This window comes from Bos grunniens, chromosome 17, assembly GCF_055505025.1.
Source record: "Bos grunniens cultivar Pamir isolate PY7600 chromosome 17, Bosgru_T2T1.0, whole genome shotgun sequence".
In the NCBI taxonomy this organism is placed as follows: Eukaryota; Metazoa; Chordata; class Mammalia; order Artiodactyla; family Bovidae; genus Bos; species Bos grunniens.
Genome location: NC_141181.1, coordinates 53,034,319 through 53,061,590, shown reverse-complemented (window position 1 = coordinate 53,061,590; position 27,272 = coordinate 53,034,319). Strand labels below are relative to the sequence as shown.

The 27,272-nt window shown below is 60.9% G+C and overlaps 1 protein-coding gene across 6 annotated transcripts; it reads left to right on the top strand.

Moving 5' to 3' along the window:
• On the top strand, nt 1-26,878 carry HIP1R (huntingtin interacting protein 1 related). Of its 6 annotated transcripts, none has more exons than XR_015144450.1 (32): nt 1-188; nt 14,668-14,731; nt 15,131-15,273; nt 15,545-15,601; nt 16,472-16,552; nt 16,870-16,946; nt 17,186-17,247; nt 18,880-19,020; nt 19,725-19,782; nt 19,902-19,977; nt 20,141-20,281; nt 20,370-20,431; nt 20,644-20,716; nt 20,803-20,986; nt 21,076-21,164; nt 21,247-21,363; nt 21,483-21,584; nt 21,809-22,003; nt 22,217-22,364; nt 22,479-22,565; nt 22,861-22,968; nt 23,103-23,239; nt 23,466-23,576; nt 23,775-23,833; nt 24,102-24,132; nt 24,218-24,280; nt 24,657-24,771; nt 24,889-24,994; nt 25,092-25,215; nt 25,295-25,356; nt 25,469-25,672; nt 25,899-26,878. XR_015144450.1 is itself a non-coding variant. In XM_086347460.1 (32 exons), the coding sequence occupies exons 1-32, from the start codon at nt 96-98 to the stop codon at nt 25,936-25,938; spliced, it is 3,183 nt and encodes a 1,060-aa protein (XP_086203586.1). In that variant the 5' UTR covers nt 1-95; the 3' UTR covers nt 25,939-26,878. The 6 variants fall into 6 exon arrangements, 4 of the variants coding, with proteins under 4 accessions (XP_086203586.1, XP_086203585.1, XP_086203587.1 ...); XR_015144451.1 differs by having other exon boundaries at nt 25,469-25,659; nt 25,899-26,210; XM_086347460.1 differs by having other exon boundaries at nt 24,657-24,757; nt 25,469-25,659.
• Nucleotides 26,879-27,272: the final 394 nt, after the last annotated feature.

Sequence of the window (27,272 nt, the reverse complement as noted above, 5' to 3'; positions counted from 1 at the left end):
GTGCGGCGGGCGGCCTCGCGGTGCCTAGGCTTGGGCGGCCGGCCTGGGTCGCTTAGTCGCGCGGAGCCCGGCCCGGGAGCGCAGGCGGCGGCAGGATGAACAGCATCAAGAACGTGCCGGCGCGGGTGCTGAACCGCAGGCCTGGCCACAGCCTGGAGGCCGAGCGCGAGCAGTTCGACAAGACCCAGGCGAGCGGCGGGGCCGCGGGCGGGCGGGCTGGCGGACGGCGCCCTCTCCCCTTCCCCTCACACACGTCCTTCGAGCCCGGCCTGCGCCCGTCCCCGGGGCGCCCCAGGCCCCTCTCTCCCGGCCGCCTGTGTTCCCCTGGCTGCATCTCGGTCACGGCCACCCCAGCTCCCGGGCCTCCGCCGCTCCGGGCGCAGGTGAACCGGAAGCGCGCGCCGGCGCCCGGGCCGGAGGCTGCGCGGGGGGCTGGGGTGGCCGGGACTGAGATGCCGCCGGGGACTGAGACGCAACTGAGGGGCCCAGGTGGCCCGGGAACCGGCCAGGTATTCAGGGACTGAGATGCGGTCGGGGGCCGAGATGGCTAGGGGACAGCGGTGTCCAGGGACCGAGAGGCGGCCGGGGACCTCGGGTTCCCAGGGACCGAGAGGCGGCTGGACACCTCAGATGGCCAGGGCACCAAAGTGTCCAGGGACTGAGGCGGGTGGGGATCGAGGTGGCCGGGAGCCCAGGTGGCGGAAGGGGATCCAGCTGGAGGGGGCCGAGACGCCGCGGTGGGCCAGGTGGGTCAAGGTACGTCCTGGGCCCGGGTGCGTCCAGCCCGGGTTGGCCCGAGTGGATTTCTCCACCCTGAGCGCCTCCCCTCCCGGGCTCCGGCCACCTTTTTCCACGCCTTAAAAGAATGCCCCCTCTTCAGAGAAGCAGTGCATTTCCTTCAAGGAAACTCAGTGCTTCCTTTCCTCCTGAGTTGTTTTCCAGGGCCGCACAATATCTTATTATCTGCTTGGTGAAAAGTTTCACGTATGTAGCCAGACTTGTTTGCCCGAGCCATTGGCCCACATATAAACAGGTTCACACCCCCTTATTAAATGCCGGCGCCTGACAGAAACTTCCTAGGGTTCCCTTCCTGCACTTCCCACGCTCAGGCATCTCTTCCTGAGGGTGGCCTATCCCGGGAAGGTTATTTTAACAATCAAACAATGACAGGGGGTGTGTATTTGTCCCTGTGTTCCTGCTGAGACCACACAGATGAGGGCTGAGACCACACAGATGAGGGCGTTGCTGTTTCTGGTTTTCTGTTCCTTTTTATTTTACAAACACTGAGGTGGTGTTCTGCCTGGGTGGGGGTGGGGGGAGCTTGTTTATTTGCCAAAGTAAGTCAACCAGGACTGACACAACAGAAAGTTTTTCTTTAGAAATAAGCCGTGGACTTCCCTGGCGGTCCAGTGGTTAAGACTGTGCCCTGCATGCCGGGGGCAGGGGTTCCATCCCTAGCTGGAGGACTAAGATCCTCCAAGGGTAGGCCAGAAAAAGAAAGGAGCTAGAAGGACCGAACTTACCCCTGTCTGAAGCCAGGCGGTGACATTTGTGTCTGCCATTATTAGCAAGGTTCTCCCTGTAGGAGCAACAGCTTCTGAGGTGTCTTTCAAATCAAGTTAGTACATGCAGCCTACAACAACTTTCGCTTTGAAGTAAGACAAAATGCAGAGGAAACAGCTAACCTTTGTGCTTGAGATTAACAAGGAAAATGATAATAAAACCTTGGCTCTAGGAAAGCCTAGCCACAAATTATTAATTTATCCTTGTGATCATCACCATCCGGCCCCTGGTATATTTTCAGCCCAGATAGCCCATCATAAAAACAAACGTGGCATTTAATTTAAAGTCATTAATGCATAATTAACTGTGCCAGGAACTTGCAGAAGGATGGGGAGAAAAATTTAATTGGCAGAGAAAATCTGGATGTTGTCAGATGTTATTCAGTCTCTGATTTTTAGTTTCTTTCATGCTTTTGAGAAGGTATAGAGAGGCCGGATTGCTACATAGAAGAGACGAAATTAAAGGGCTGAGTTCATTGATCTTACTCTTAAATTATGATAAATCAAGGGCAAGCTTCCCGAATGTCAAAGAGAGTTCCCGATACAGCACCGCATATTTTGATGGTTGGTTTGGTAAACAAGAGGGTGTTTTGTTCTTGCTGCTTGGTTTTTTCTCAGAGGCCGAGAGGGTTACTTACAATGAATAATTCTTTCTAATAGGTGAATCTCATAGGCTTTACCCATTCCGGGGCTCTTTTTTTTTTTTTTTTTTCTGGAAAGATGGAGTTCAGGTTCAGTGTCTCGATTTGTCTTCAGAATGACTTATTGAGAGATGCAGGAATAAGGTTTTGTGCATGGTTAATATTTAATTAGCTCGCTCCCAGAAATATCTAGTGAGCTGCCAGCCAGGCCCCATTGGAGGAAAGGACGTGGAGAGCCGAAGCTGCTGCGTACAGGTCTCCTTCTGAACAGAAAATAGTGCATCCAGCCCTTGGACACTCCTCGCCTTGGGAGTGCACTGTCCGGGTCTCCTCGTTGACCACAGCACCCTGTATATCAGAGGGGCACTTTGGCTTCCTTAGAACACGTGTCCCCATCGTCCTGCCAGCCTTGCTGTTCCTCCTGGGCTTATGGGTCAAGAAGAGGAAAAATGCGACTGACCACACCCTGTTTTGCAAAAGGGTTTCTAACCCTGCCCGGGTCAGGAAAGTGGAGGGAGGGCAGTCTTGCATCCTTCACATTGCAGGTACTGGTGGTGGTTACGTGATGTCAGTGCGTGAGTGCCTGTATATTAATCCCCAGGGCGCCGTGCAGAAAGCTGGTCTATTCTTCCCCAAGACTTTATGGTCCCTTTGGTGATAAAGCCCCTTTTTAAAATGGAAGTGACAAAACTGTAATGGCGTTTTGTTATTGTAGTATTCTGAATACAGAATATTGTGGAATACAGCATACCCATGTTCTGAACATGAAAATCACCTGTCTTGTTTCGAGGGTGGTGCGATATCACCGAAAGTCAGTGCACCTGTGTCCCTGGGCAAGGTGCTTAACTCCTGTTTCCTGTAAAAATAGAGATAATTCCATCTACTTCCTTGGGCTGTTTTAAGGTCTAGAAACGATGGGGTGGGCTAAAGAGGCCCCCCGCCCCACACCAAAGATGTCCATGTCCTAATTCCTGGAACCCGTGAATATCTTAGCAGTCCTGGGTAAGAAAAATGCTAATCAGGGGACCTTAAAAATAGGGGGCGTGGCCTGGGTTAGCCAGGTGGTCCCAGGGTAATTACAGTACCTTTAAATGTGGAAGAGGTCACGCGGAGGTCAGGGTGATGTGCGGTGAGGGGGACGCCATGGGACATTGCTGGCTTTAAAGCTGAAGGAATGTGAGTGTCCTCTAGAGGCTGAAGAAGGCCAAGAAATGGATTTTTTCACAGAACTTCTAGAAAAAACGCAGCCCTGCAGGCGCCTTGATTTCAGCCCCTAAGGTCCATTTTGGACTTCTGGCCTCCAGAACTCTAAGATGATACGTTTGTGTTGTTTTAAACCACTGAGCCCACTGTGGTCATTTGTTAACAGGAGGAATATTCAGCGAATACCATCAGAACGCGAAACATGTAGTATGGAGCTCTGCAAGTGGTCAGCGATAGCCTTCTTTCTCCCTGCCCCCACCTCCCCGAAAAGCTTTAAATTTGAGAACTATTTCAGACCTTCCACTAGCGAGGAGACCCATCTTTGAGGCCTAGCACGAGCGACGGCTCAGCAGATGGAGTCCTAGAAATGCTAAACCCCAAGCTTGTTCTCTTCCTTGTCTATGAGCACATTGGCTGTCTGGGCCTCTGTTTCCCGTGCAGGAAATGGAATCAGAGCCCCAAAGCTTCTTTAAGATCAGGACGAGAGAGGGGCCCCACTGCTCAGTGAGCCGTGCCGGCGGGGGAAGAAGAGCATCACGCCTGGGTGGGAGGGTCAGGAGTTAGGGGCTTTCTGGGAGGGGTGGGAGCTGTGGAGGGGGAGCAGCAGGCGGTAAACTGTTCATAAGTTCAATTTTTCAGGTCAGTGACATACTGCCTCTGTGGAAATGAAATCTTACAAAGATGAACATTTATTGACACTTAGGCTTCTCACCCTGGCTAGTCCAATAGAGACAGAACAGGAGCCACCTGTATCACTTTTAGATTACTTAGCCACCCTAAAGACATAAGCAGCTGAGATTCATTTTCATCGTATATTTTATTTAGCCCAGTGGATCCAAACTACGGGGCTTCCCCAGTGGCTCAGCGGTAAAGAATCTGCCTGTAGTGCAGGGGACAAGGGATTGATCCCTGGGTCGGGAAGATCCCCTGGAGAAGGGAATGAGAGCCCACTCCAGAACTCGTGCCTGGATAATCCCATGGACAGAGAAGACTGGCGGGCTGCAGTCCATGGGGCCACAAAGAGTTGGACACGCCTGAGCACGCACATCCAAAATATAACGATCCCAGCACGTAATCACTGTGGAAATTATGAATGAGGTATTTTATATTCTTTTCCTCCTCCTGAGTCTTCAGACTCGTTTTGTGTTTGATTCAGCACATCTCAATTTGGGCTCACATTTCAGGTGCTCAGTAACTTGGCCGGCAGCTACTGGATTGGTTGACCGGGTGTAAGAATCACCTGGGGGCGTTTTTATACTTGTCAGTGTCTAAATCCTGGTGACTGGGAGTGATTTGACTTGGATTGGAGTCCTGCGCACATGGTCTATTAAAGTTCCCTAGCCAGGAATTCTGTAGAACCTCAGTATCAAAGGCAAGCCCCAGCACACGGACAGGTGTTTGGGCACTTCACTTGAATTTCTGGTTTGAAGGCCGTTCCCAAATTGGCAGTAGGCTTTTGGACTTCCGATTTCCTCTGTCCTGACTTGCCCACCCTTGAGTGTCATCACCCGTCTCCGCCGGGCAGGCAGACTTACACACTCTCCCTTTTAAAAAACATTTTCGAGTTGATTTGCAATGTCTGATTTCTGTTTTACAGCAAAGTGACTCAGTTATACATATATATATATATATAGTCTTTTCGTATTCTTCTCCACTATGGTTTATCGCGGGAATACAGTTCCCTGCGCTATACGGAAGGGCCTTGTTGCTTATCCATCCGGCGTGTAATAGTTTGCATCTGCTAACCCCAGACTCCGAGTCCTTCCATCCCCTGGTCACCCACCCCCTTGGCAATCACATGTCTGTTCTCTATGTTGTAAGTCTGTTTTTGTTGTGTCGATGCATTCACTTGTGTCATATTTTAGATTCCATGTAGAAGTGACATCACAGGGCCTCACTCTTTGACTCATTTCACGTAGTATGATCATTTCTTCACTTGTGTCATATTTTAGATGCCATGTAGAAGTGACATCACAGGGCCTCACTCTTTGGCTCATTTCACATAGTATATGATCATCTCTAGGTCCCTCCGTGTTGCTGCAAATGGCGTGACTTACTCTTTTAGTGGCTGCGTTGTATTCCATTGTGTATATGTACCGCATCTTTATCCATCCACCTGTTGATGGATAGGTTGTTGCCATGCCTTGGCTGTTGTAAATAATTATACATGCTCCCTTTCCGTCTTCCGTATTCCTTATAGATACCGTGGTGTTACAACACTGTAAGTCACCAACCCCTTTCTGGGCCTCATTTAAATGTTTATTTTTAAAAAGTTCCCCTACCTCTGAGTCTAGAAGGAAACCTCAACCATATGGTGGAAGTCAGAAAGCCCCCAGTTCCACCCACGTCTGTCGGCTCCCGGAAGGCTGGGGCAAAGGAAGGGGCCTGGCACCCAGTGTAGGCTGATTGAAAGGCTAAAGAGAGGTGAGCCCGAGGTTTTCTGAAAAGGAAGGGAGAAGCAACCCGGCTCACAACCCCCTGGGATGCTGCCCGCAAAGCCACACCTGAGCTGCCCTAGCAGCAGTGGTCTTCCTCCCCGGCCCCCAGGGGTGGGCAGCTGGGGTGGGTGGGGGGTGGTGAGCCGCGCCCTTCCTTCCACTGGCGCTGCTGTTTCACGCCCCGAGACACCCTCCACCTGGTCCTGCCCCATCAGACCGCTTGGTGATGCTCAGGACAGCTGCTGACTTCCGGGTTCCTGCGTTTTTTTCCCCCCAGAATCCCCCTGGGCTCCCCATGTGCCTAGTGACCTCTTGGTCCAGGCTGGGTTGAGGCTGTGGCTGCTCATCCTTCCCCACCCTCTTCCCACCTTTGCTGTGCGTTTGTCCCATGCGTTCATGAGGGACCACTGACTGTGTCTGTTGGCTTGGTTCCGGTGCCCTGGGATGTGTCTCTTCCGAGGGTGTTCACTTTGGTGAAGGAGATGGGAGATGGGGAGGGGGGCTGTGACAGAGCTATCTGAGAGTGGGGCTCTGTGCCTCACACCCCATCTGCAAAATGGAGCTAATCCTAGCGCCCAAGTCATGGAGTAGGTGTGAGGCTTTGTGGGACGTCCCAGCGCCTGGTGCAGAGCCGGTGCTCGACCGAGCAGCTGTTGGCCGTTAGGCTGTGCATGGGAACACAGGCTGGACCAAAGAAATAGAAGTAGCGCCCTCCTGGCTTCTGTCCCTGTGTCCCCAGGTGAGCCTCTGTAAGTGGGGAGCTGGGGCGGTCAGGGAGGGCTGCCACGGAAGGTAGGGAGCCACCCATTCCTGGCAGGGTGATCCTGCGGTGCCACCTTCTCAGGTATGGCAGGCCCTGTTCCTGGGTGACGCTGTGCCCTGGAAGATGCCCCAGGGGGACCCCCCAGAGAGGTCCGGGGAGGCCAGCTGGGACTTCTTGGCAGAAAGGCCTGCCCTCCTGACCTTGCCCCCAGGTCAGCGTCCCGTTTGTGAATGAAACCCGCCTGGGCACTGAGTCCAGCTGCGCGAGGTGGAAACTCTTTGGAATCGAGTCTAGGCCTGCTTGGCTGGGGTGGTGGGAGGGGAGGGGCAGGGAAACCCAGCCAGCTAACCTGAGCTGGGTCCCAGAGAGCGTTTGCCAGGAGCGCCTCTGCCAGCCAGGCCGACAGCAGTACCCTTCCCCCGCTCCACCTGGCTCCAGGGTGGACTCAGATATCACCTTGTTTGCAAAGCCTTCCTGTGCTGCCCTAGTTCTCGCGATGCTATCCCCACTTGCTTCCCCGTCTCCCGAAACCCTGCAGCCAAACCAGCAGGAGTGGGCGGACCTGAGGCTGGGCATGTGTTTGGATCCAGAGTCACTCGAGGAGGAGAGATCGCATAGCCTCCCTCCCAGCCCCTAAGCACCATCCCCTGAACCCCAGGGTCCTCAGGCAGGACACCCTTGACTCCTCCTGTGTCCTGGCACCCAGGAGTGCCTGGCTCAGGACCCAATTGGCAAGTGTGCGCCGAATGAATGGGTGCCCTGGGACCCGTGGGTCTCCCTTCTTTGATGCTGCTGCGGCTCGGTGAAGCCTAAAAGGCCCTGGCACCCACTGCGGGGAGAGACTGAGCCCTTGGAGAAAAGTTTAGTAGAGGCGGGGTTGTTTTTCCTCCTGCTGAAACAAACACAATCTCAAGTTGCAATAGGTTCTCCCGCCAGAGAGTGACTCAGCCCCCTAGCTTGTGGGCCAGACAGGTCTGGGGAGTGATGTCAGCAGGGCCCAGGAAGGAACCTGCCCCGGGTCTGGCTCCCTGTCCGTCCTGGAGGCGGGACTCAGACCACATCCTCCTGTACCACTTCCTCCTCATGTGTCACCTGCAGAGCCCAGGGGTGGTGGTGGGGGGGGGGGGGAAGTGGCAGTGCCCACCCCCGCTGAGCCTCATCCGGGGGAATGGGAGGAGCCCGCCTGGGGCTCATGCCCTCCCCTCCCCTATCCAGTTTCATAAGGTCAAATGATTGAGGGGCTCAGACCAAGCGGAGACTGGGGGGTGGGAATGGAGGGAAAAGACGGTTGAATGGGCAGGATGGTGTTGCTCTACAGACTTCCCATCTGCTGAAATGACCAAGCTGCCGACCTCTGACCCCGAGTTCCCACCGCTTTGCCTGTGACAACATCCAGCCGCCTCTCCGGCTACAGAAACCCTGTGTTTGCTTCATCAGTGGCCATCGAGGTGGCAAAAGCATTTGAATGCGGTCTCTCTTTGCTCTTTGGAAACACTAAAGCAGGATAACCCACCTCTCTGCCAGCCCCCGTGCCCCGGCTCTTTGAAGGACTTTTTTTTTTTTTTTTTTGGTCCCTGCCAAGTGCCACCATGAAGTGTCAAGATAACAGGACGAGGAAGATTAAGTCTGATTCATTTCAGAGTTGGTTTTAAAAATAGAAATGGTTTTATAGTTGCCTTTGGTATTTAGTGGTTAAATCATTAGCTGGAGAAAGAGACACACACTACCCTGAATTTAACCAGCATTTGATTTTGAAAGAGCTTTTGTTCATTCAAGTTTTCACCCTTTCACTCATCCAATAAAGATTTACTGACCACGGGTTTGAGGACTAGAGGTACAGCAGGGAGCAAGACCAGCCAGGTTCCTCATGCCAAGTTCAAGTTCAGGGCTGGGAGGTAGAATAAATGGTAAACACATGGTTTCAGAGAATAAATACCCTGGGTGAAAGTGACTGAGAGAGTGCTCTCTGTGTGGAGGAGGGGGCTGCTCTAGAGGGGGCTTGGAGGAAAATTCCTGGGAGGGGCATCTTAGAGCAGAGCAGGGTGACCCCAGAAGCACCGCTGGGCCTGGGGGTGGAATCAGACTTGCCCTGTTTGAGGACCAGAAGGAAGGCAGTGTGGCTAGAACAGAGCAAGATGTCCCACCCCTCCCACGAAGATGTCCTTCATCTTCGTATGTGTTTGTGTCCTCCAAGACCCAAGGGTTTTTTATTCCTGCTTCCCAGATGGGAAAGAGGAGGTTTCTAAAGTGGAGGTTCCCCAGTGAGTCGGGGTGTGCAGGCCTGGGGTCTCCGGGCCAGGGTGCCGTGGGTGGAGCCGGGCGAGCTGACCTATATTTGTCCCCATGCACGTGGGCTAATGGGGAAAGGGTCTCCCCGAGTCTGCATTCCTCTGCTGTGCAGAGCCCCCCATAGCCTGGCTCGGAGGTCAGACCTCACAGAGAACAGTCAGGGCTGCAGCCTCTGCAGTCACTGGGCTCTGACCCCTCGCTGGGGTTTCCAGAACAGTGGCTCTGTGAGCAGTTGCATACTCGGTGACCGTGCTCCCCTGAGGTGCTCCCTGGGCCCCCTCTGCCTGGTGTGCAGTCCCGTGGCGATGGGGCAGGTGGAAGGTCTTGAGTTCTGTCTCGAGTCCACAGCAGGTGCCCAGGTGGCAAGCCTCGGGGAATATCACCTGTGGGGTCTACTCCCCACCCCCCGCCCTGCCTCACCGGGTGCCCTCCTGACTGCACAGAGATGCTCCCTCTGTGTTCCTGGGGGTCACCCATCCGGGGCCAAGTGCCCCTGGAGGCTCTGTCCACCCTGGTCCTGGGATTGTCGCCCCGGGCTTGACTCCCAGGCCTCTGCTGGCACCAGACGGGGTTTTATTTGACAAACAAGAACGAGACTGTTCCTGGAAGCAGGGCAGGTGTGTTCTGGGGTCCCACAGACCCAGTGGAGCCCACATAAGAGGCCTTCCTAGAGGTCCCCAGCTCGGTGGCCAGACAGGAGCCGCCCCAGGAAGAGCCGGAGGGAGCCAAAATGAAGTCAGGCAACCTTCCTTGCCCGCAGGAATGGGGAGCCTTGGGAGACCGCCCCCAGCTCCTTGCCACCGCCCAGTTGCTGTTATTCCCTGTGGTTTGCACAAATCCCGGATCCGGAATCCGCATCATGACTTGGGGTCAGGCCAGGTCCTCCCTGGGCGACAGCAGGTCTGGGGAGCCAGGTCCCCGCAGTGGGACAGAGGGGCCAGAAGGACGTGCGGGCCCCCAGCCCCCCAGCCCCTCCTGCTGTGAGACCCAGGACCGGCGGTGTCTAAGGGGACTGTCTGCAGAGCCAGCAGCCTGAGTCCCAGTGCTACCCGGCCACCCTGGGGACTGCTCGCCCTGGGTTAGCGGGGAGGGTCACGGGAGGCTTGTCTGGGGGGACAGCGCCTGGAGTAGTGCCCAGTGGGGTGTGGGTGCTGGGGCTGTGTTTCCTCATTATGACCTTGAGCAAGTGACTTAACCTTCTCGGGCTCTGATTTCTTCATCCACCTGCTTCCAGGGTTACTCAGGAGACTAAATGAGATAATGCTGGTAAGGCGCTCGGCACGGTGCCTGGCACATGGCTGAACTTGATAAAAATAATTTTATTAGTCATTTATTGAGGCCAGCTCGCTGGCCCTTCAGCATGAAGTATGCCTCCTGCCAGCTTCCCTGGGGCCAGTGATTCCGAGTGCGTCTCCAGAGCCTGCTGGAGGCCTCCCAGCCCTCAGCCTGGTCCCCCCCTGTCTGGAGGGGCAGGCCCCTTGCCACGAGGAGGTCTGTGGGCCTAGGCTTGGAGTTCTCCAGCGGAGAAGGAGCAGCCGTGGTCTGAATGCTCGGGACGTGGTGTAGTCACCCAGCCTCAGGGTCCAAGAAGTGCACCTCTGCCTGCCCTCCCCTGTCTCTGCAGAACCCCCTCAGCTTCTTCCCCCGGAGTCTCCCTACCCATCACCCGGCATATCTGGGGGTCTCACAGACCCACCGTTCCTGCTCTTGTCTTGCTCTCCCACCCTGGTTCAGAAGTGGGCACAGCTGCTCCCTGCCCTCCCCTGCCGCGCACCGCGTACCGCCCCCCGCCCCGCCGTCCCCAGCCACTCAAAGATTGAGTGGGAAGTCAGATAAACAGACCCCCAGGACGGTGGCCACCCGCCCCTTGCCACTCCCCGCCCCCTCCCTGGACCCTCTCTTCAGTTTGGGCTCTTCTATCTCCACACCCAGTGAAAAAGTGAAAGTATTAGTCACTCCGTCATGTCCAACTCTTTGCGACCCCATGGACTGTATGTAGCCCATCAGGCTCCTCTGTCCATGGGATTCTCCAGGATATTGGAATGGGTTGTTGTTTCCCTTCTCCAGGGGATCTTCCTGACTTTCGGATTGAACCCATGTCTCCTGCATTGGCAGGCGGGTTCTTTATCACTTGTGCCACCTGGGAAGCCGGTCTCCACACCCAGGCTCCTAATCAACCCATTCTGCTTGAAGTTTCTGCTGTCTCCCGGAGGGAAAGGCTCTCTCCATGGCAGTTGATCCTGCCCGTCCTGAGAGATTATACTCTTGGCAGAACTGCCCCGCTTGTTGGACCAGGGCGGAAGGCAGCCTCTTTCAGTCCCTGGTGCCCCTCTGACTGCCCCCCACCCCTCGGTCTCCCCACAGGCACTTGGGGGCTGGTGGAGGACGTCGTGCTGTGTGGGCAGGACCAGGTGTCGTAGTCAGAGCTGCCCTGGACTGGAAGCCCGGGAGCAGAGCCATGGCGGAGTCGGCCGGCACAGATTCCTGGGCTGAGAGGAATCCCGGTGTTCCCCACCCCCCGATTCTGCGGCACATGCAGGACAGTCTAGGGAGGCGATGGGCACCCCGGGACCTGCTGTCCTGTCCTGGGACGGGGCTTGGCTGCCGCGCCTGGCAGGAACAGCAGGCCTGTGAGCGTCCACAGACCCCCTCTATGTGAGCGCTGTGCCTCCTTGGGAGGCTTCCCGGCCCACACATCTGCCGCTGCACACAACGGGGCCTGTTCCCTCCGGGAGGGACCCTGTTCCCGCAGCCTGTGGCTCGGGGAGCGGGTGGCACCAGGAGACGGGGCTTGCGGGGGGACGGGAGGGGCCTGGTGCCCAGACTGTGCCGCGGGCCTGAGTCACCCACATCTTGCTGGGTCCCCAGAGCCTCCCTCGCTGCCTCTGGAAACTTTCCATGTGCACCCCACGGCACTGACATGGACTTGGGGGAAGGGGGTGGGGGGTGAGTAAGGACACTGTCAGGGGTGCTGAACGCGTGGAGAAGCGTAAATCAGGAGAGACTGAAACAGTGGGAGGAAGCGGGAAGGCCGGGTGCACTTCCTGGGGGTCCAGGCCCAGCCATGAGAGGGCGCTTACATCTGGACTGACGCTGCGGGAGGGCGGGGAGGTGGGCCCAGCTCCCGGCTCCCCTGCTGGGCCCCAGCCGGCCCACTGGGGCAGGGTGGGTCTCTGCTGCAGGCTGGGGGAAGAGGGGTGGGGAGCTGGCCTCCAGGAGGAAGGGGGTCTGGGGTCGGCCCCAGGACAGCGGGAGGGCAGGGCGCCTGCTGAGCCTGACTGCAGGTGACATTTTGGTGTCCCCCAGCCTTCGGGGCAGCCTGCTTTGCACGTGTGGCCCTCCTCTGCGCTGGCCCATGGTCTTGCAGGCCAGGTGGCAGTCGTCAGAGCCAGCTCAAGTGTCAGGGCAGCTGGGGGATGGGGTTACACACCCCAGAGACGGGCCCACTCCCAGCTTATGGGCTGGTGTGCCCGCCCCGCCAGCTCTCTACCTGTGCTGGGAGGAGGGGCCTGGGAGCTGGGCCGCAGGGTTGTTGAGGACACAGCCAGACCTGCCTGTGCCCTTATTAGCTGTACAGATACCCAAGCTCCCGGAGCCTCAGTTTCCTCATCAGGAAAGTGGGCTCATGCCCACTGGGAGCGTGTTGCCCGGACCTGGCGCAGGGGAGTGCCCGGGCGTTGCTGGTTGTTGATCTCCGTCCTCAGCCTCTGTGGGCCGAGTTCTCTGCCTGGTGGGGCGTGATGTTGGCGAGCGGGCAGCAGTACACCCGGGCCAGCTCCTCTCACAGTTGATGCCTGTGGAACGCGGGCAAGCGCCGGGGCCTCGGGGAGGCCGAGCTGGCAGAGGACCAGTAAACACAGAACAGATGGCCAGGGAGCCTTCCGTGTCTGGCTCGCCGAGGCTTCTCACGTAAGGGGAGCCAGAACCAGCCTGTGTCCTCTCAGGACCCTGGTCCACAGTGAGGCCAGAGCTGCACCTCCAGCCTGGCCCTTGATGCTGGAGGAGCCGCCCCCGGGGCCCAGCGTGCTGTGTGCCGCTGCCCAGCTCTCCCCGAGCCCCCAAGAACAGCCACAATGGGTGCTGTGTGTGAAAGGAGGTCAGCCGGCCTGGCTGGGGTGGGCGCGAGGGGCCCGGCCGGCCCAGCCCCAGCCGCTCCCAGGTCCGGGAGCCGGAGCAGAAAGCACGGCCGTGGCTCTTGGGGTTGTTCTCCTAGCAGAGCAGGCCTTCTGTCGGTCACAACAGGACCACAGATGAGTGAGATCGCCTCGTGCCTGGCAGGGCCAGGTCCTGTTGTCCCCGCTCCAGAGACGGAGAGCAGAGTGGCCTCTGGGTTAGAAAGAAAGGAAGCGCCCACTGCCCCTCGGGGCTCTCTCTCCATCCTGTCTTGCTCGCATCACAGCTGGGCCCGCTCCAGACAAGTCAGGGCAGGACCGGGCTGCCGGGGGAGTAGGGACCCCCTTGCCCAGCTTTGAGAGCTCCCTGGACGGCCTGAGGCCACGTGGGGTCTGGGGCCGCACTTGTGGGGGACTTGGGAGAATCGCTGAGCTGGAGAGGTGTCTACACTGGGCAGGGACCCCATCCAACCCTCCCACCAACCAGCAGCTCTTCTCACAAGCTCGGGGCTAGGTGGGTGGACAGAGGCTTACAAGACCTGTCACCAGGTGGAGAATTAAAACATATCCATGAGCAAGCCCAGGGCCAGTGGTGGTTCCTGGGTGAGTGGGGTGGGGGTGACAGTCAGTGCCCTGAGCCTTTGGTGAGGGAACAGTCGTATCCAGGAAGCCTTCTCGGAAGAGGAGGCATTGTGCTCAGGGGGTCAAGACTCCAGCAGGTGGAGGAGGGAGGGGACCTGAGGCTGCCACCTTGCTCGGAGCCTGAGTGGGGGCAGCACGTGTGTAGGTGGGTCCCCCCTTCCTGCCACCCTTGGTGGGTTGCAGTCACTGTTTGGGTCAGTGGGGCTGGGAGCTGAGTCAGGACTCACCCACCCAGGATGCACACAGACAGGCTGTGGGACCTGGTGTCTCCTGGTTTTCCACATAGTGGCTGTGGGGGCCTCATCTCTCTAGGCCAGGCCCCGGGGTAAAGTGGGGGTGACATGCATCTCCCGGTGGAGTCCTGGAAGGCTCAGGCCACAGCAGTCTCTCCAAGAGGCGGGACCCTTGGAAGCTGTCAGGAGGGGACTGGCCTTGCCCACAGGGTCCCGGGGGCCACACCTTCTGGGGAGAAGGAACCGCCTGCAGTTTTCAGATCAGAGTTGTTCTCCTGCAGCACAAGCTGGCCCTTGGCCTTATTTCCCAGACCCCAGATGCTCTCCGTGGCGGCGGCATCGAGAGTTAGTTGTAGTTTGAGTTGCACGTATCAAGTGAAAGAAGAGTCCCGAGTGGTCTGGTTTGCTTAGGTTAGAGAATTTCTTTTTTTAAAATCATATTTATTTAATTTTTGGCTGCGTTGGGTCTTAGTTGTGGCGGGCAGGATCTCACCTTGTGGCTCTCAGGCTCAGGAGTTGCAGTGGGCAGGCTTAGTTGCCCCGTGGCACGGGGACTCTTGGTTCCCAGCCAGGGGTCAAACCCGCGTCCCCGGCATTGGAAGGTGGATTCTTCACTGGACCACCAGGGAAGTCCCTCAGAATTTCTGTTCTCCCCTCATCTCTCCCCTCGCCTCTAACCAGCGGGAAGGATCCATCCTGTCTGTGTGTCCCCTCCGTTGGCTGCTCTCTCCGGGGAAGGCTGCCGGGTGGGTCTCTGACCTCCGTCTCCTCTGTCCCCTCCCAGGCCATCAGCATCAGCAAAGCCATCAACACCCAGGAGGCCCCCGTGAAGGAGAAGCACGCCCGGCGTATCCTCCCTGCGGCCGTTCCTCTGGGCCCTGGGGGAGCTGGGGAGTGTGAGGCGCGCATGGGGGAGATGGATGTGGGGAGCAGCGGGCACTGTGGTCGGCCCGGTGAGGCGTGTCTCCCACGGCCTGGTGCCAGCCTCGCTCGGCCCCTTCCAGACTCTGAGTCCCGCCTGGGGAAGGCCACCTATTGTCTTGGGCCGTTGGGCCTGGAATGGGACGTGGGGCATGACCGTGCCTTGCTTAGCTGAGAACCACAGTGCTCATAGGGGCCAGCGGGGGGCGGGGAGGGGGCGGGTGGCCCGCCACCCCCGTCTGCGGTCAGTCTCCTGCTTGGCTGCACCCGCCGAGCCCTCACCCACACTGGGGCCCTGCCGTGTGCACTTGGCCTTGACCTGGCAGGCATCATCCTGGGCACTCACCACGAGAAGGGGGCCTTCACCTTCTGGTCCTATGCCATCGGGCTCCCGCTGCCCAGCAGCGCCATCCTCAGCTGGAAGTTCTGCCATGTGCTCCACAAGGTCCTCCGGGACGGGCACCCCAATGTGAGTAGCTGCCGCCCGCTGGTCCAGGGGCCCTGGCCCTCCGTCTGCCGCCCCCCCACCCCCGCGAGCACCCCCGAGCCACGTCCTCTGAAATGAGTGAGGGACCGTCCCCAAGTCTGGGTCCCTCAGCTCTGGGCTGGCCTCTCGTCCTGCCTGCTGCCCTCCCTCTGCCCCGCCTCGAGGGAGCACGTGTCACCCCCTGCCCCCGGCCCCATGCCCCGGAAGGCACCGGCTCCTTCATCCTTCCCCCTTTGTCCCCGCCTCGAGGCAGGTGCTACACGACTGCCAGCGGTACCGGAGCAACATTCGGGAGATCGGAGACCTGTGGGTAGGTGCGGGGAGCGGGCGCAGGGGCGTGGGGGCACACGGGGCCTGGGGAACGCAGCCCCAGTGGTGGTGTCCTCCCAGTAGAGTCAGAGCCACGTTCTCGGGGGCCGCGGTTGGGGAGAAGAGCATCAGTACCTGAACCTGAGCCTTATTCTTAAGACCTGGCACAGGAAGCCCCAGACGCACCGCTGGTGGGCCCGCCAGCTCCAGAATTCACCCTTCAGTCCCTGGAGGTCGAGGGCCCCACGCTGAGTCTAGGTGAGGGGTGCAGACTCTGGGCCCCCCAGGACCGTTGGCAGCTGTCGAATCTTGGGAATCTGCGTTTTCAGCAGGCTCCCCAAAGATTCTCATCCACAAGGAGGTCTCAGAGCCCCCAGGAGCGTGTGTTCTAGGTCTGCTCCACAATCAGGAATCGGGGGCATCCCCCAGCAGAGAGAGGGCCCCGGCCTTATTTGTCCTCCAGGAGCATGGCTGGGGCCGCATCAGCCATGCAGGGGGCCGGGCGGGCCTCTGGGACTGACCAACCTGCAGTGGGGAGGCCCCTAGAAGGAAAACGGCGTCCCTGCTGCCATCTGCAGACGTGGGCCCAGCTGCTGTGGCCACGGGGGACGTGGTGTTGGGAGGAGGTGGCGGGGAGGGTGTGTGTACACACCCATAGGAATGTAGCTCCTTGGCTGCCACCAGCATTTTAATATAGTGTCCCGGCTCAGAACTGGCCTCTTGCCTGGACAAAGAGCTCTTTTGTCACAAGAGTCTCTCTGGCAAGACCGATAAGGAGAGAGCAATAGGCAGGGAGGGAGCTGGCAGAGAAACTCTTCAGGGAAAGAAGGTCAGCCACCTCTGGTGAGCTGAGCAGTGTTTTTCTCCACAGGGCCACTTGCACGACCGATACGGGCAGCTGGTGAATATTTACACCAAACTCTTGCTGACCAAGATCGCCTTTCACCTCAAGGTAGCTTCCTCAGGGGAGTCTGGGGCTCTTCCCCCCGCTCCACCGCCACGACATCAAGGAGGGTTGGGGGTGTCGGACACTCCAGACAGATGGCAGGGAAGTCAGAAGGCCTAGGGGTGGCTCCCAACGTGGGGCTCTGGCTGGACCTTGCATCCTCTCCACCTCAGTGTCCGCAGGCAGTGCCCAGGGCGGGTGGTGGCTCCACAGGCTAGGGGGTGGGGGCTGCTTGTCCAGCCCCCTCCCTCCCTCAGAGACTGGAGGCAGCACTGGGCCAGAGCCGAGGGGGGCTGAGGTTCCAGGGGGTGTCCTCTCCATAGCACCCGCAGTTTCCTGCGGGCCTGGAGGTGACAGACGAGGTGCTGGAGAAGGCAGCTGGGACCGACGTCAACAACATGTGAGTCCCCCGGCTCCCCCAGGGTGGGGGTCGTGCCCTGTCCCAGGACCAAAGGTCACGGGTACCCAGGAGATGAGGCTGAAGCTAAAGGGATGGGCTTACGTGGAACTGGGTGTTTCGGCTGAAGGACCGCCTTCTGGGTATCATGCGAGGGTGTAGCCACGAGCATCCTTCCTGCCTGGGGGGTTGGGGGCGCGCCCTGCACCCCTCCCACCCAGCTCTTCCTCCTTCCCCTGTAGCTTCCAGCTCACTGTGGAGATGTTCGATTACATGGACTGCGAGCTGAAGCTCTCTGAATCAGGTGAGCCGCCGGGGGGACCCTGGGTGTGTAGTCCTTGGTCATGGGGCCTCCAGGTGCCCCAAAGCGCAGGGAGGAGAGGCCTTTTCACCCCTGCAGGATGCCAGGCCACCGGTGGGCATGTCCAGGGCGAGGTCTGGCAGAAGGAGCCCCGCTGTGTTGGCCCCGAGGTAGGAGAGGGGAGGGCAGGCCGTGGAGGACCCCAGGAGCCATGTCTTCAGGTTTCCGACCACCTCCTCCTACCCAGGGCAGTTAGTTTGGGACAGTCCCACCCATTCTCTGCCGTGAAAGGCCTCTGAGTCACTTCAGATCTCCCTGCCCAGGAACCCAACAGCCTTAGGACAGGAAATCTCAGCTCCCCCACCTCCCCACGCTGCCACCAGGGCTGCAGAGGTGACGGTTTTGAGTGGCAGCTTCGAGACAACTTGTGGGTGACTCGGTGCGCTCCATAGGAGAGTGAGAGGCAGATACCTTTTTAAGGGGAAGCCAGGAGTTAGAAAGAGTGGGTCCCGGCAGCCTCCTGGCGCCGGTGTCTGGACCCTGAGGCCGGGTGATCTGGGGTTGGGGGCAGCTGTCCGGAGGCGTGCCTCTCCCCGAGGGCACCCCCACCCCACGTGCCAGCATCTCCTGGAGAAACAGCCTGAGGGGGAGTGGGCGTTCCCCACCCTGAGCTTTCTAACAGCCCCAAACGGAAACGTCCTGAACGCCCCCCAGATGAGAAGTGACTGTGTTAACACAACCCCAAGTCGTGTTTTATGTGTATTTAGATTTTTTTACAAGGAAAACACACTTTGTGTGACACGTAACTAAGAATCAAGGCTTGAGCAGGTGCTGTGCCTCCCCCACGGCCCTTCCCTCCCGGGCGTCCTCGTGTCACTTTGGAGGCTTGCAGTCGGCCCCACCCCAGGCAAGGCGGGAGGAGGCCCGGGGTGAGGCCCCCCGTCTGGAACAGTGTCCCCCGTGGGCCGCCCTGGGTGTCACCTACTCACGTCTCTCTCTGCCCCAGAGAGGGGCCCGGCCTGGGGCAGCAGTACATCTGTCTCTTTCCCTCCTGCTTGGTCCATCAGATGAAAGGGTGATTCTCAGGGGCAGGGAAGATTGACCCCGGGAGCAAGTGAGGTTTTGGGGTCCCTTGGGGTTTGCAGAACCACATCCTGAATCTGCTGCTATGAGACTGGCCAAGCCTGGGCTGTTCCACGTCTGCGCAACCTTAGGTCTCTCAGATTCAGAGTGAGGGGGGAGCCTGTGGGTACAGGACTGTCGAAGTCTCCCGGATCCTCGGGCCCACTGCCTGGAGGCTCTCGGGAGACGAGAGTCGCTGGCCGAGCTGAGCTGGGGTTCGTGTGCCCCCGCCTTGCTGTCATCCTCATTGGTGGGAGGGCTGGGCCTCAGTCTGCGGCAGCTTCAGAGCCTGGGGTCCAACCTTGCCTCGAGCGCGCCAGTTCCCAAGAGGCTGGGGTCGAGTCCCACTGCCCAGCAGGACTGGCAAGACCAGTAACCCAGGCCATTGCCCTGTCTTCGGGTGACAGCCAGCTGTCCTCACCGTGGTCATCCCTACTCCTGTGACCGGAGTAGGCTCCACACTGGTGTCTCCGGGTCCCCCGTTCAGGCTCCTCCCGCCCCTCTTTTCTGCAGTTTTCCGGCAGCTCAACACGGCCATCGCTGTGTCCCAGATGTCCTCAGGCCAGTGCCGCCTGGCCCCCCTCATCCAGGTCATCCAGGACTGCAGCCACCTCTACCACTACACGGTCAAGCTTATGTTCAAGCTGCACTCCTGTGAGTCCCCATGCCCTGAACCCTGCCTGCCTCGGCCCTGAGGGTCAGCTAAAGCCCCGGAGGGCTGTGTGGACAGCCTGTGTTAGGGATGGGAATTGAGCAATCTTTAAGATATTCATTTATTATAAATATATTTTTATATATTATTTATTTATTGCTTATATATTATTTATATAATGAGAAATAAGCCAATTACCCATTAATAGAAATAACATTTGTTATGGAAAAAAAATAACTATTTTCCAAAAACGAAGAGTTAGCAGGGAGAGCTGCAGAGATTTACATGTTTGCAGTTTTCTTGACCGCCTGGCCTCGGAGGCCGCAGTGGGGCCTCTCCTGTGTCGCTGGGGAGGACCAGGGGGTCCCGTGGTGGCTCATTAGTGTTCAGAAGGGGTCTGTGCGCTGTTCACCGTCAGCCGTGGGCAGACTCCAGTCCTGACGCACCAGCAGAGCCTGGCGGGCAGTGGGCTGTGCTTGAGGTTCCGCCCATCCTTCGCTCACTCAGTTGAAAGCCTGACCCCCTCACAGGGGTTCCTGGGGCCTCCTGATGGTGGGTGGGACCCAACCAGGTGGCAGGAGGTCTTGTCTCTAGTCTCCGATGGTTTCTAGAAGGGGGAGGGGCAAGGAGGGGCCAGGGAGGGAGCCCTTTGAAGTCTCAGAGCGGTGAGCAGAGAGGAAGCCCCCTCCAACCTTGCTGCCCCCAGGTCTCCCAGCGGACACCCTGCAAGGTCACAGGGACCGGTTCCACGAACAGTTTCACAGGTACCGGCCCGGGCGGGGTTGAGGATGGCAAGAACGGGGCTCCTCGGCTCTCGCCACAGCGCGCTGGGGCTGCGGGCCGGGTCCTGGCTCCTGATCTCCTGCCTCCCTCCTTCCCGCAGCCTCAGGAACTTCTTCCGCAGAGCCTCGGACATGCTCTACTTCAAGCGGCTCATCCAGATCCCCCGGCTGCCCGAGGTACCTGCGCCCTCCAGTGGCCGCCGCCGGGGGCTGCAGCCCTCCCTGTCCCTGCGCTGGGATGGGGTTGGGGGGGCGTGTGGCTGAGGGGTCGGCAGAGGGAGGGGCTTCCTGGTTGTTGGGGCGGGGAGCGCCCAGCAGCTTTCACCCACTGCCTCCGCAGGGACCCCCCAACTTCCTGCGGGCCTCGGCGCTGGCCGAGCACATTAAGCCGGTGGTGGTGATCCCCGAGGAGGCCCCCGAGGACGAGGAACCTGAGAACCTCATCGAGATCAGCACGGGGCCCCCCGCGGGGGAACCAGCGGTGAGCGGCGCCCCCTCCCTTCCTCCTCCCTCGGTCTCCTGGGGGAGCGGGGCGGAACTCACCGAGCAAGCATTGTTGCCCGTGGCAGGTGGTGGCAGACCTCTTCGAGCAGACCTTTGGACCCCCCAATGGCTCCATGAAGGACGACAGGTGAGGGCCTGGGGAGCCCACTGCAGTGCGGGGCGGTGGGGATGGGGAACAACAGCCTTCAGGGAGCTGTGATCCTGAAAGACCACGGGTCGGGGACACAAGCAGGAGATGCCCACATCCACTGAAGATAAGACCGGTGGCTGTGTCCCAGTCCCCCAAGGGCCCTGGGTGACTGAGCTTGAACGTCAGGGCCCGCTGACCTCTGTCTCCAGGGACCTCCAGATCGAGGCCTTGAAACGGGAGGTGGAGATGCTCCGCAGCGAGCTGGACAAGATCAAGCTAGAGGTGAGGGGCACGGGCAGTGGGGCTGGGCCCGGGGCTGGCCGGCCTGCGGACCCCACACCCACACCCGCGCTCCTCCCGCCGCCCAGGCCCAACGGTTCATCTCGCAGCTGAAGGGCCAGGTGAACGCGCTGGAGGCCGAGCTGGAGGAGCAGCGGAAGCAGAAGCAGAAGGCCCTGGTGGACAACGAGCAGCTCCGCCATGAGCTGGCCCAGCTGCGCGCCGCCCAAGTAGAGGGCGAGCGGAACCAGGGGCTGCGCGAGGAGGCCGAGAGTATGTGGGCAGGGCCGGGGGGTGGGGCAGATGGGGGAAGCTGATCCTGAGTGGGGGGGTCACGGCCACGGCCTCTTCCGCCCCCACAGAGAAGGCCAGCGCTACGGAGGCACGCTACAACAAGCTGAAGGAAAAGCACAGCGAGCTTGTCAACACGCATGCCGAGCTGCTCAGGAAGGTAGGCCGGTACACAGAGGGGCGGGAGGGGAGCCCCGAGCGTGGCGGAGCCTGAACCGAACCCGTCCCTTCTGTCCGTGCAGAACGCGGACACGGCCAAGCAGCTGACCGTGACGCAGCAGAGCCAGGAGGAGGTGGCGCGGGTGAAGGAGCAGCTGGTCTTCCAGGTGGAGCAGGTGAAGCGGGAGTCAGAGATGAAGGTGCGTCTTGGAGCCCCCGCCCCCACCCCCACCATGCTCAGAGCACTCCCCACCATGCTCAGAGCACCCCACCCCCCGTCTCCACTGCCCCCTGTAACATCCTGTCCCACCACGTCCAGCTGGAGGAGCAGAGTGACCAGCTGGAGAAGCTCAAGAGGGAGCTGGAGGCCAAGGCGGGAGAGCTGGTGCGCGTGCAGGAGGCGCTGAGCCGCACGGAGCAGGTGTGGGGCCTCCCCAGCTAGGAGCATGGGGTTCAGAGGGGCCCTTGGTTTGGGGTGCAGCTGGGACCAGCACCAGGGGACACTCGGGAAGCGGGATCTGGTCCTCGCTCAGCCCTCAGTCCCTACCCCCTAGTCTCGTGGGCCCCTAGGCACTGTCTGTGAATTCAGGTGGGAATGGGGCGGGCAGGTACCCGGCAGCCCACTCACACGCTGGGTGTTCACAGAGCGGGTCGGAGCTGAGCTCCAGGCTGGACGCACTGAGTGCAGACAGGGACGAGCTGAGCAGGGTCGTGCAGCAGCGAGAGGCTGACCTGCTGGCAGCCCAGAGCCTGGCTCGGGAGAAGGAGGCGGCGCTGAGCCAGGAGCAGCAGCGCATCTCCCGGGAGAGGGACGAGCTGCAGGGGCGGCTGGCGGACAAGGTAGGAGAAGGTAGCGGGGCTCGCCCTTCCTGTTTGACAGCCGCCTGGGGACAGGAGCCCTTCTTAGGCACTGAGCTGGCTGCCCTGCTCTGGCAGGAGCTGCCCAGGCACTGAGGGGTGGAGCAGGACCTCTCTCCAGAGCCCCCTCCCCAGCGAGGGTCTTGGGCACCTGGCCGGGGTCTCTGCCACCCCTCTGTCTCCCCCGCCCTCCAGGAGTCTCAGGAGCAGGGGCTGCAGCAGAGGCTGCTGGACGAGCAGTTCGCGATGCTCCGGGCTACTGCCGCGGAGGCTGAACGCATCCTGCAGGACGCGGTGGGCAAGCTGGACGACCCCCTGCACCTGCGCTGCACCAGCTCCCCCGGTAGGGCCGCCCGCCTGCCCACTGTCCCTCCCGCCCTACACCCTGAGAGAGGTGGGCTGCGTGCTGGGGCCTCAGCCCAGGCCCCACCCCTGACCTGGTCTCCTTGTCTGGCAGATTACCTAGTGAGCAGGGCCCAGGCCGCCCTGGATGCGGTGAGCGCCCTGGAGAAGGGCCATGCCCAGTACCTGACCTCCAGGGCAGGTGAGTGCCACATGCATGGGACAGGGCAGAGGCTGCAGGCCGTGGTGCCCACCGGCCATTGCCGCCTGCGAGGAGCCACACCCTGGAGCCCACCCACCCTGCGGGCCTGGGGTCCCACAGACCCCGGTTTGATTCCTGCTCTGCTGCTTTGTAGCTGTGTGCCCTGGGCCTGCCCCGCTCCCCGCTGCGCTCTGGGAGCTGGGCTGCTGGGGCCCTTGGGGCTCTTGGGCGGGGAGGCAGTACCAGGCCTCGCTCCGAGGCAGCAGTGTTAGGGTGTGTCGTCCTCCCCGAGCAGACGCCTCCGGCCTCGTGGCGGCCCTGACCCGGTTCTCGCACCTGACTGCGGACACCATCGTCCATGGCAGCGCCACCTCCCACCTGGCCCCCACCGACCCTGCTGACCGTAAGTGGGCCCCAGGCTCGCGTCACATGTGGTCCTTGTGGACCTGGGAAGGGGGCGGCTGCAGAGAGGTCCTGGCGTCAGGCCGGGCCAGGGTCGTCCAGGGCTCCCCCCTTACAGCCCTCTTCCCGCCCCAGGCCTGATCGACACTTGCAGGGAGTGTGGGGCCCGGGCGCTGGAGCTCATGGGGCAGCTGCAGGAACAGCAGGCCCTGCTGCAGGCCCGGCCTGGCCTGGTGCGGACCCCCCTGCAGGGCATCCTCCAGCTGGGCCAGGTGAGGCGGGCAGCGGAGCGTGGGCCAGGAGGAGGGCGGTGGGGCCGGGGTCCCGTTTCTCCATATCTCCTTCCAGCTTGGGCTGAGCAGGGGCTCAAGTGCAGGGCCTGCCACTGCGGCGCACAGGTTGGGGAAAGAGCACTGCCCGTCTGGCCCCCAGGCTCTGTGGGGCAGCCAGGGCGGAATCCATCCACCCTGCCTGACTCCCGGATGCCTCGTCCCCCAGGAGCTGAAGCCTAAGAGCCTGGACGTGCGTGAGGAGGAGCTCGGGGCTATGGTGGACAAGGAGATGGCGGCCACATCCGCGGCCATCGAGGATGCCGTGCGGAAGATCGAGGTGAGGACTCCTGGGGGCAGGAGTCCCGGGTGCGCCTCCCTCTGCGGGAGGGCCAGATGGCCTCTGCAGGTCAGAGGCGAGGGGGCGGCTGAGGCGCTGTGGCTGATGAGGTGGTAGGGGCTGACCAGCACCAGTGCCCCCCTTCGTCGCATGCTGCCCTCCTCCCAGCCCACTCAAAGCTCTTGTCGTCGGGTGTAGGACATGATGAACCAGGCCCGCCATGCCAGCTCTGGGGTGAAGCTGGAGGTGAACGAGAGGTGAGCCCCACTTGTGCCTCCCGGTCTCCCCGGGGCGGGTTCTTCAGTTTTCCCGGATCTGGGGAGGTGGGTTCTGCCCCTCTGACTGCTTAGCCCTCCAGTAAGAAGGGCTGGGAACTGGCAGAGCACACCCTGCCCTGTGGGCCCACCTGCTGCGTGCCCACGAGGCCGCAGCTCCCTGGCTCTGCGGCTCCCCGGCTCCCCGTGGCTTCCAGGGCCACAGTGCAGACCCTTTTCACTCGTTCCCCATTCCTCCTGCTCCTCCCAGGATCCTCAACTCCTGCACGGATTTGATGAAGGTGAGTGGCCGGCTGAGACCCAGGCTGGGTGGGCTCTGTACCTGGCAGGGCCGCCCAAGGGTGACTTGTGTCTTGATCTTGGCAGGCCATCCGGCTCCTGGTGACAACATCCACCAGCCTGCAGAAGGAGATCGTGGAGAGTGGCAGGGTGAGCTGGGCTGCTGGTGGGATGGGGCATCCCTGGCTGGGCCAGGTGGGGCCCCCTCCTTAGTGGGCAGGCTGCACAGCTGGGCCATCGAGGACAGATTCCTGCAAGGGGCCTGACCCCAGAGCCCTCTTTGTCCCAAATCTCCCCGTGGTTTAAGATTCCCCCCAGGGCTCCTTTTAGGCGTGAAACCCCTGAAGCGTGCAGAGTGGCAGCAGCAGGCCCTCCCCCAGGGCCTGCAGCATGCCTGGGAACCACAGCCCAGGGGTGTGCCCCTGTGGCTGGGTGAGGGGAGAGGGAGAAGGGCTCGCCCCTGGGGATCTGGTGTCCCCCTGGTGACATCCTTGACTGGTCCGCCCTGTCATCCTGTCACCACTAGGGGGCAGCCACGCAGCAGGAATTTTATGCCAAGAACTCGAGGTGGACGGAAGGCCTGATCTCTGCCTCCAAGGCGGTGGGCTGGGGAGCCACCCAACTGGTGTATGTTGCCCCAGGTCTGGGGGTGGGGTGGAGGGGGCAGGGTGGGGGTGCTCAGGGTTTGGGGAGGGTGCGTGGGGGTGCCTGGCTGTCCAGGGGGTCGGAGACCCAGGCCCCACCCGTTCTGCCCCCAGGGAGTCAGCGGACAAAGTGGTGCTGCACACAGGCAAGTACGAGGAGCTCATCGTCTGCTCGCACGAGATCGCAGCCAGCACGGCCCAGCTGGTGGCGGCCTCCAAGGTGAGGCTCCTCGGCCTCCCCGGGAGGGAGACCGCGGGGCAGTGGTGCACGCGGTGGGCCGGTCCCTGAGCCGTCCCCGCGCCACCCACGCCCCCAGGTGAAGGCCGACAAGCACAGCCCCCACCTCAGTCGCCTGCAGGAGTGCTCGCGCACCGTCAATGAGATGGCCGCCAACGTGGTGGCCTCCACCAAGTCGGGCCAGGAGCAGGTCGAAAACAGAGGTGGGCACTGGTGTCCCCATGGGGTGGGGCGGGGGTGGGGAAGGCACGCAGACACTGACCCACCTGGCTCTGCCCGCAGACACCATGGACTTCTCCGGCCTCTCCCTCATCAAGCTGAAGAAGCAGGAGATGGAGACCCAGGTAGCTGCCCTCCCGACCCCCTTCCTGTCCCGTTCTGCACCCCCCTACTCCTGTGCAGTCCCCTCTCCCTGGGGCAAGGCCCAGCCTGCTGAGCTGCTGTACGGGGCTGCAGGTGCGGGCCCTGGAGCTGGAGAAGACGCTGGAGGTGGAGCGTGTGCGGCTCGGGGAGCTGCGGAGGCAGCACTACCTGCTGGCTGGGGCTGTGGGGACACCAGGCGAGGAGGAGCCCAGCCAGCCCAGTGCCACCCCCCGCAGCGGGACCAAGAAGCCGCCCTTGGCCCAGAAGCCCACTGTGGCCCCAAGGCAGGACCACCAGGTGCCCAGCCAGTGGGGGGGGGGGGCGGTGATGGGAGGGGCCCTGGGGTGCTGGCCCTTGGGGACAGACACCACTGACCGGGGGGAGCAGACACATTGCCCAGCATCCCAGGGAGCACGGCAGGGGCCCAGGGCTCATCCCACGTGAGGTGCGGGGGGCCCTGACCCAGGGTGTGTTCTGCACTCCCGGCCGTGGCCACTGAGCCCCTCACCTTTGACTCTTGCAGCTCGACAAGAAGGATGGAAGCTACGCAGCTCAAGTCGTGAACTAAGCCCCCTCCAAGGGGTCCGGCAGGGAGGCTGACGGGAGACCTGGGCCTCATGGCTGAGGTGCCTCAGAGGCCCGGCCGCCCCCCAGGTGCCCAAGCCCCTGGCCCCCAGCCCTCACTGAGGGCTGACCACACGCCCAGGACTGACCGAGGCTGTCCTCCTGGACGAGAGCCTGTTTATCTGCAACAGGGACCGCTGAGAGCAGCCAGGCCCTGGTGGCCTGAGACACAACTCCTCGGGAAATACACAGAGCGTTTCGAATATTTTGAGCTAGACCTTTTGTGAGTTTGTGTTCAGCACACCGGAAGGCAGGGCCGCTCCCTGCCCTCTGGACCTGCGGTCTGAGGTTAGAGATGAAGGGCAGAGTCCGTGCTGGCTGCTGGGGACGGGTGAGAGGTCACTTATTTGTAGCCCTCTTGGGGCGTGGGCTCCAGGGAGACAGGACTGGTGTGGCCCCAGGCAAAGCAGGATCGGGCCTCGCCCTAGGGTGTCACTGATGCCTAGGGAGTGCCGAGCACAGGGAGGTGACCTTTACCTGGGAGAGGTGGGCCCCGCGCCCACCGGGCACAGGTGCTGCCACCCTCCTGGAGTCTGCGGTGAGCCTCCTCCTTCCTGTTCTTCGCTCCCCGGATCTGCCAGCCCTGCCCGGGAGCCCTCTCCCCTTGCCCACCGCCTTCCTCCCTGTGCCGCCCCCACCCCTGGGAGGCTTCCAGCCTTCTGGGAGGCCTCCCCACCCCAGCCACAAAAGGCCCAGAAGCAGGAGCCGCCTGCCCACTCTGTGGATCAAAAGTACCTCCGGCTCCCCGGGAAGGGGCGTGTTTGGATGAACGTGCTCCCCCACCGCCCCCTCGTCCTGGGAAAGGGGGAGACCCCGGGTCTGCGTGTAGTCCCCTTGTGTTGACGGTCCTCCTGGCAATAAACGCACTGACCGATGTCACCCTTGGCCCCGTGAGGAGCCGCGCCTGGTGCTTCACCTCTGCAGCCAGGACGCTCGGCGGGGAAGGGGCCCACTGTCTGTACAGTGGCGCACTGGGGCTACAGAAAGCCTTGCTGGTGCTTTTTCTGCCAAGAAGTGTCCGGCTTGTTTCCCAAGGGGAGGGCTGTGACTCTGGGGCGCCTGTTTGCCCCAGCCAGAGGCCCCTACCCTAGCGCTGTGGGAAGCTGTACCCCTTTCAGAAAGGGAGGGGTGAGGCCGATTCCTGGCAGTTAAGACTTTCACCTGAATGTCACACGTCTGAGCACGGTGGCAAGCCTGACTCCTGGCTGCAGCTGACTGTAGTGGCAACACGGAGTCGGAGTCTTTAGGGAACTTACCGGGCGCCGAGGCTCCT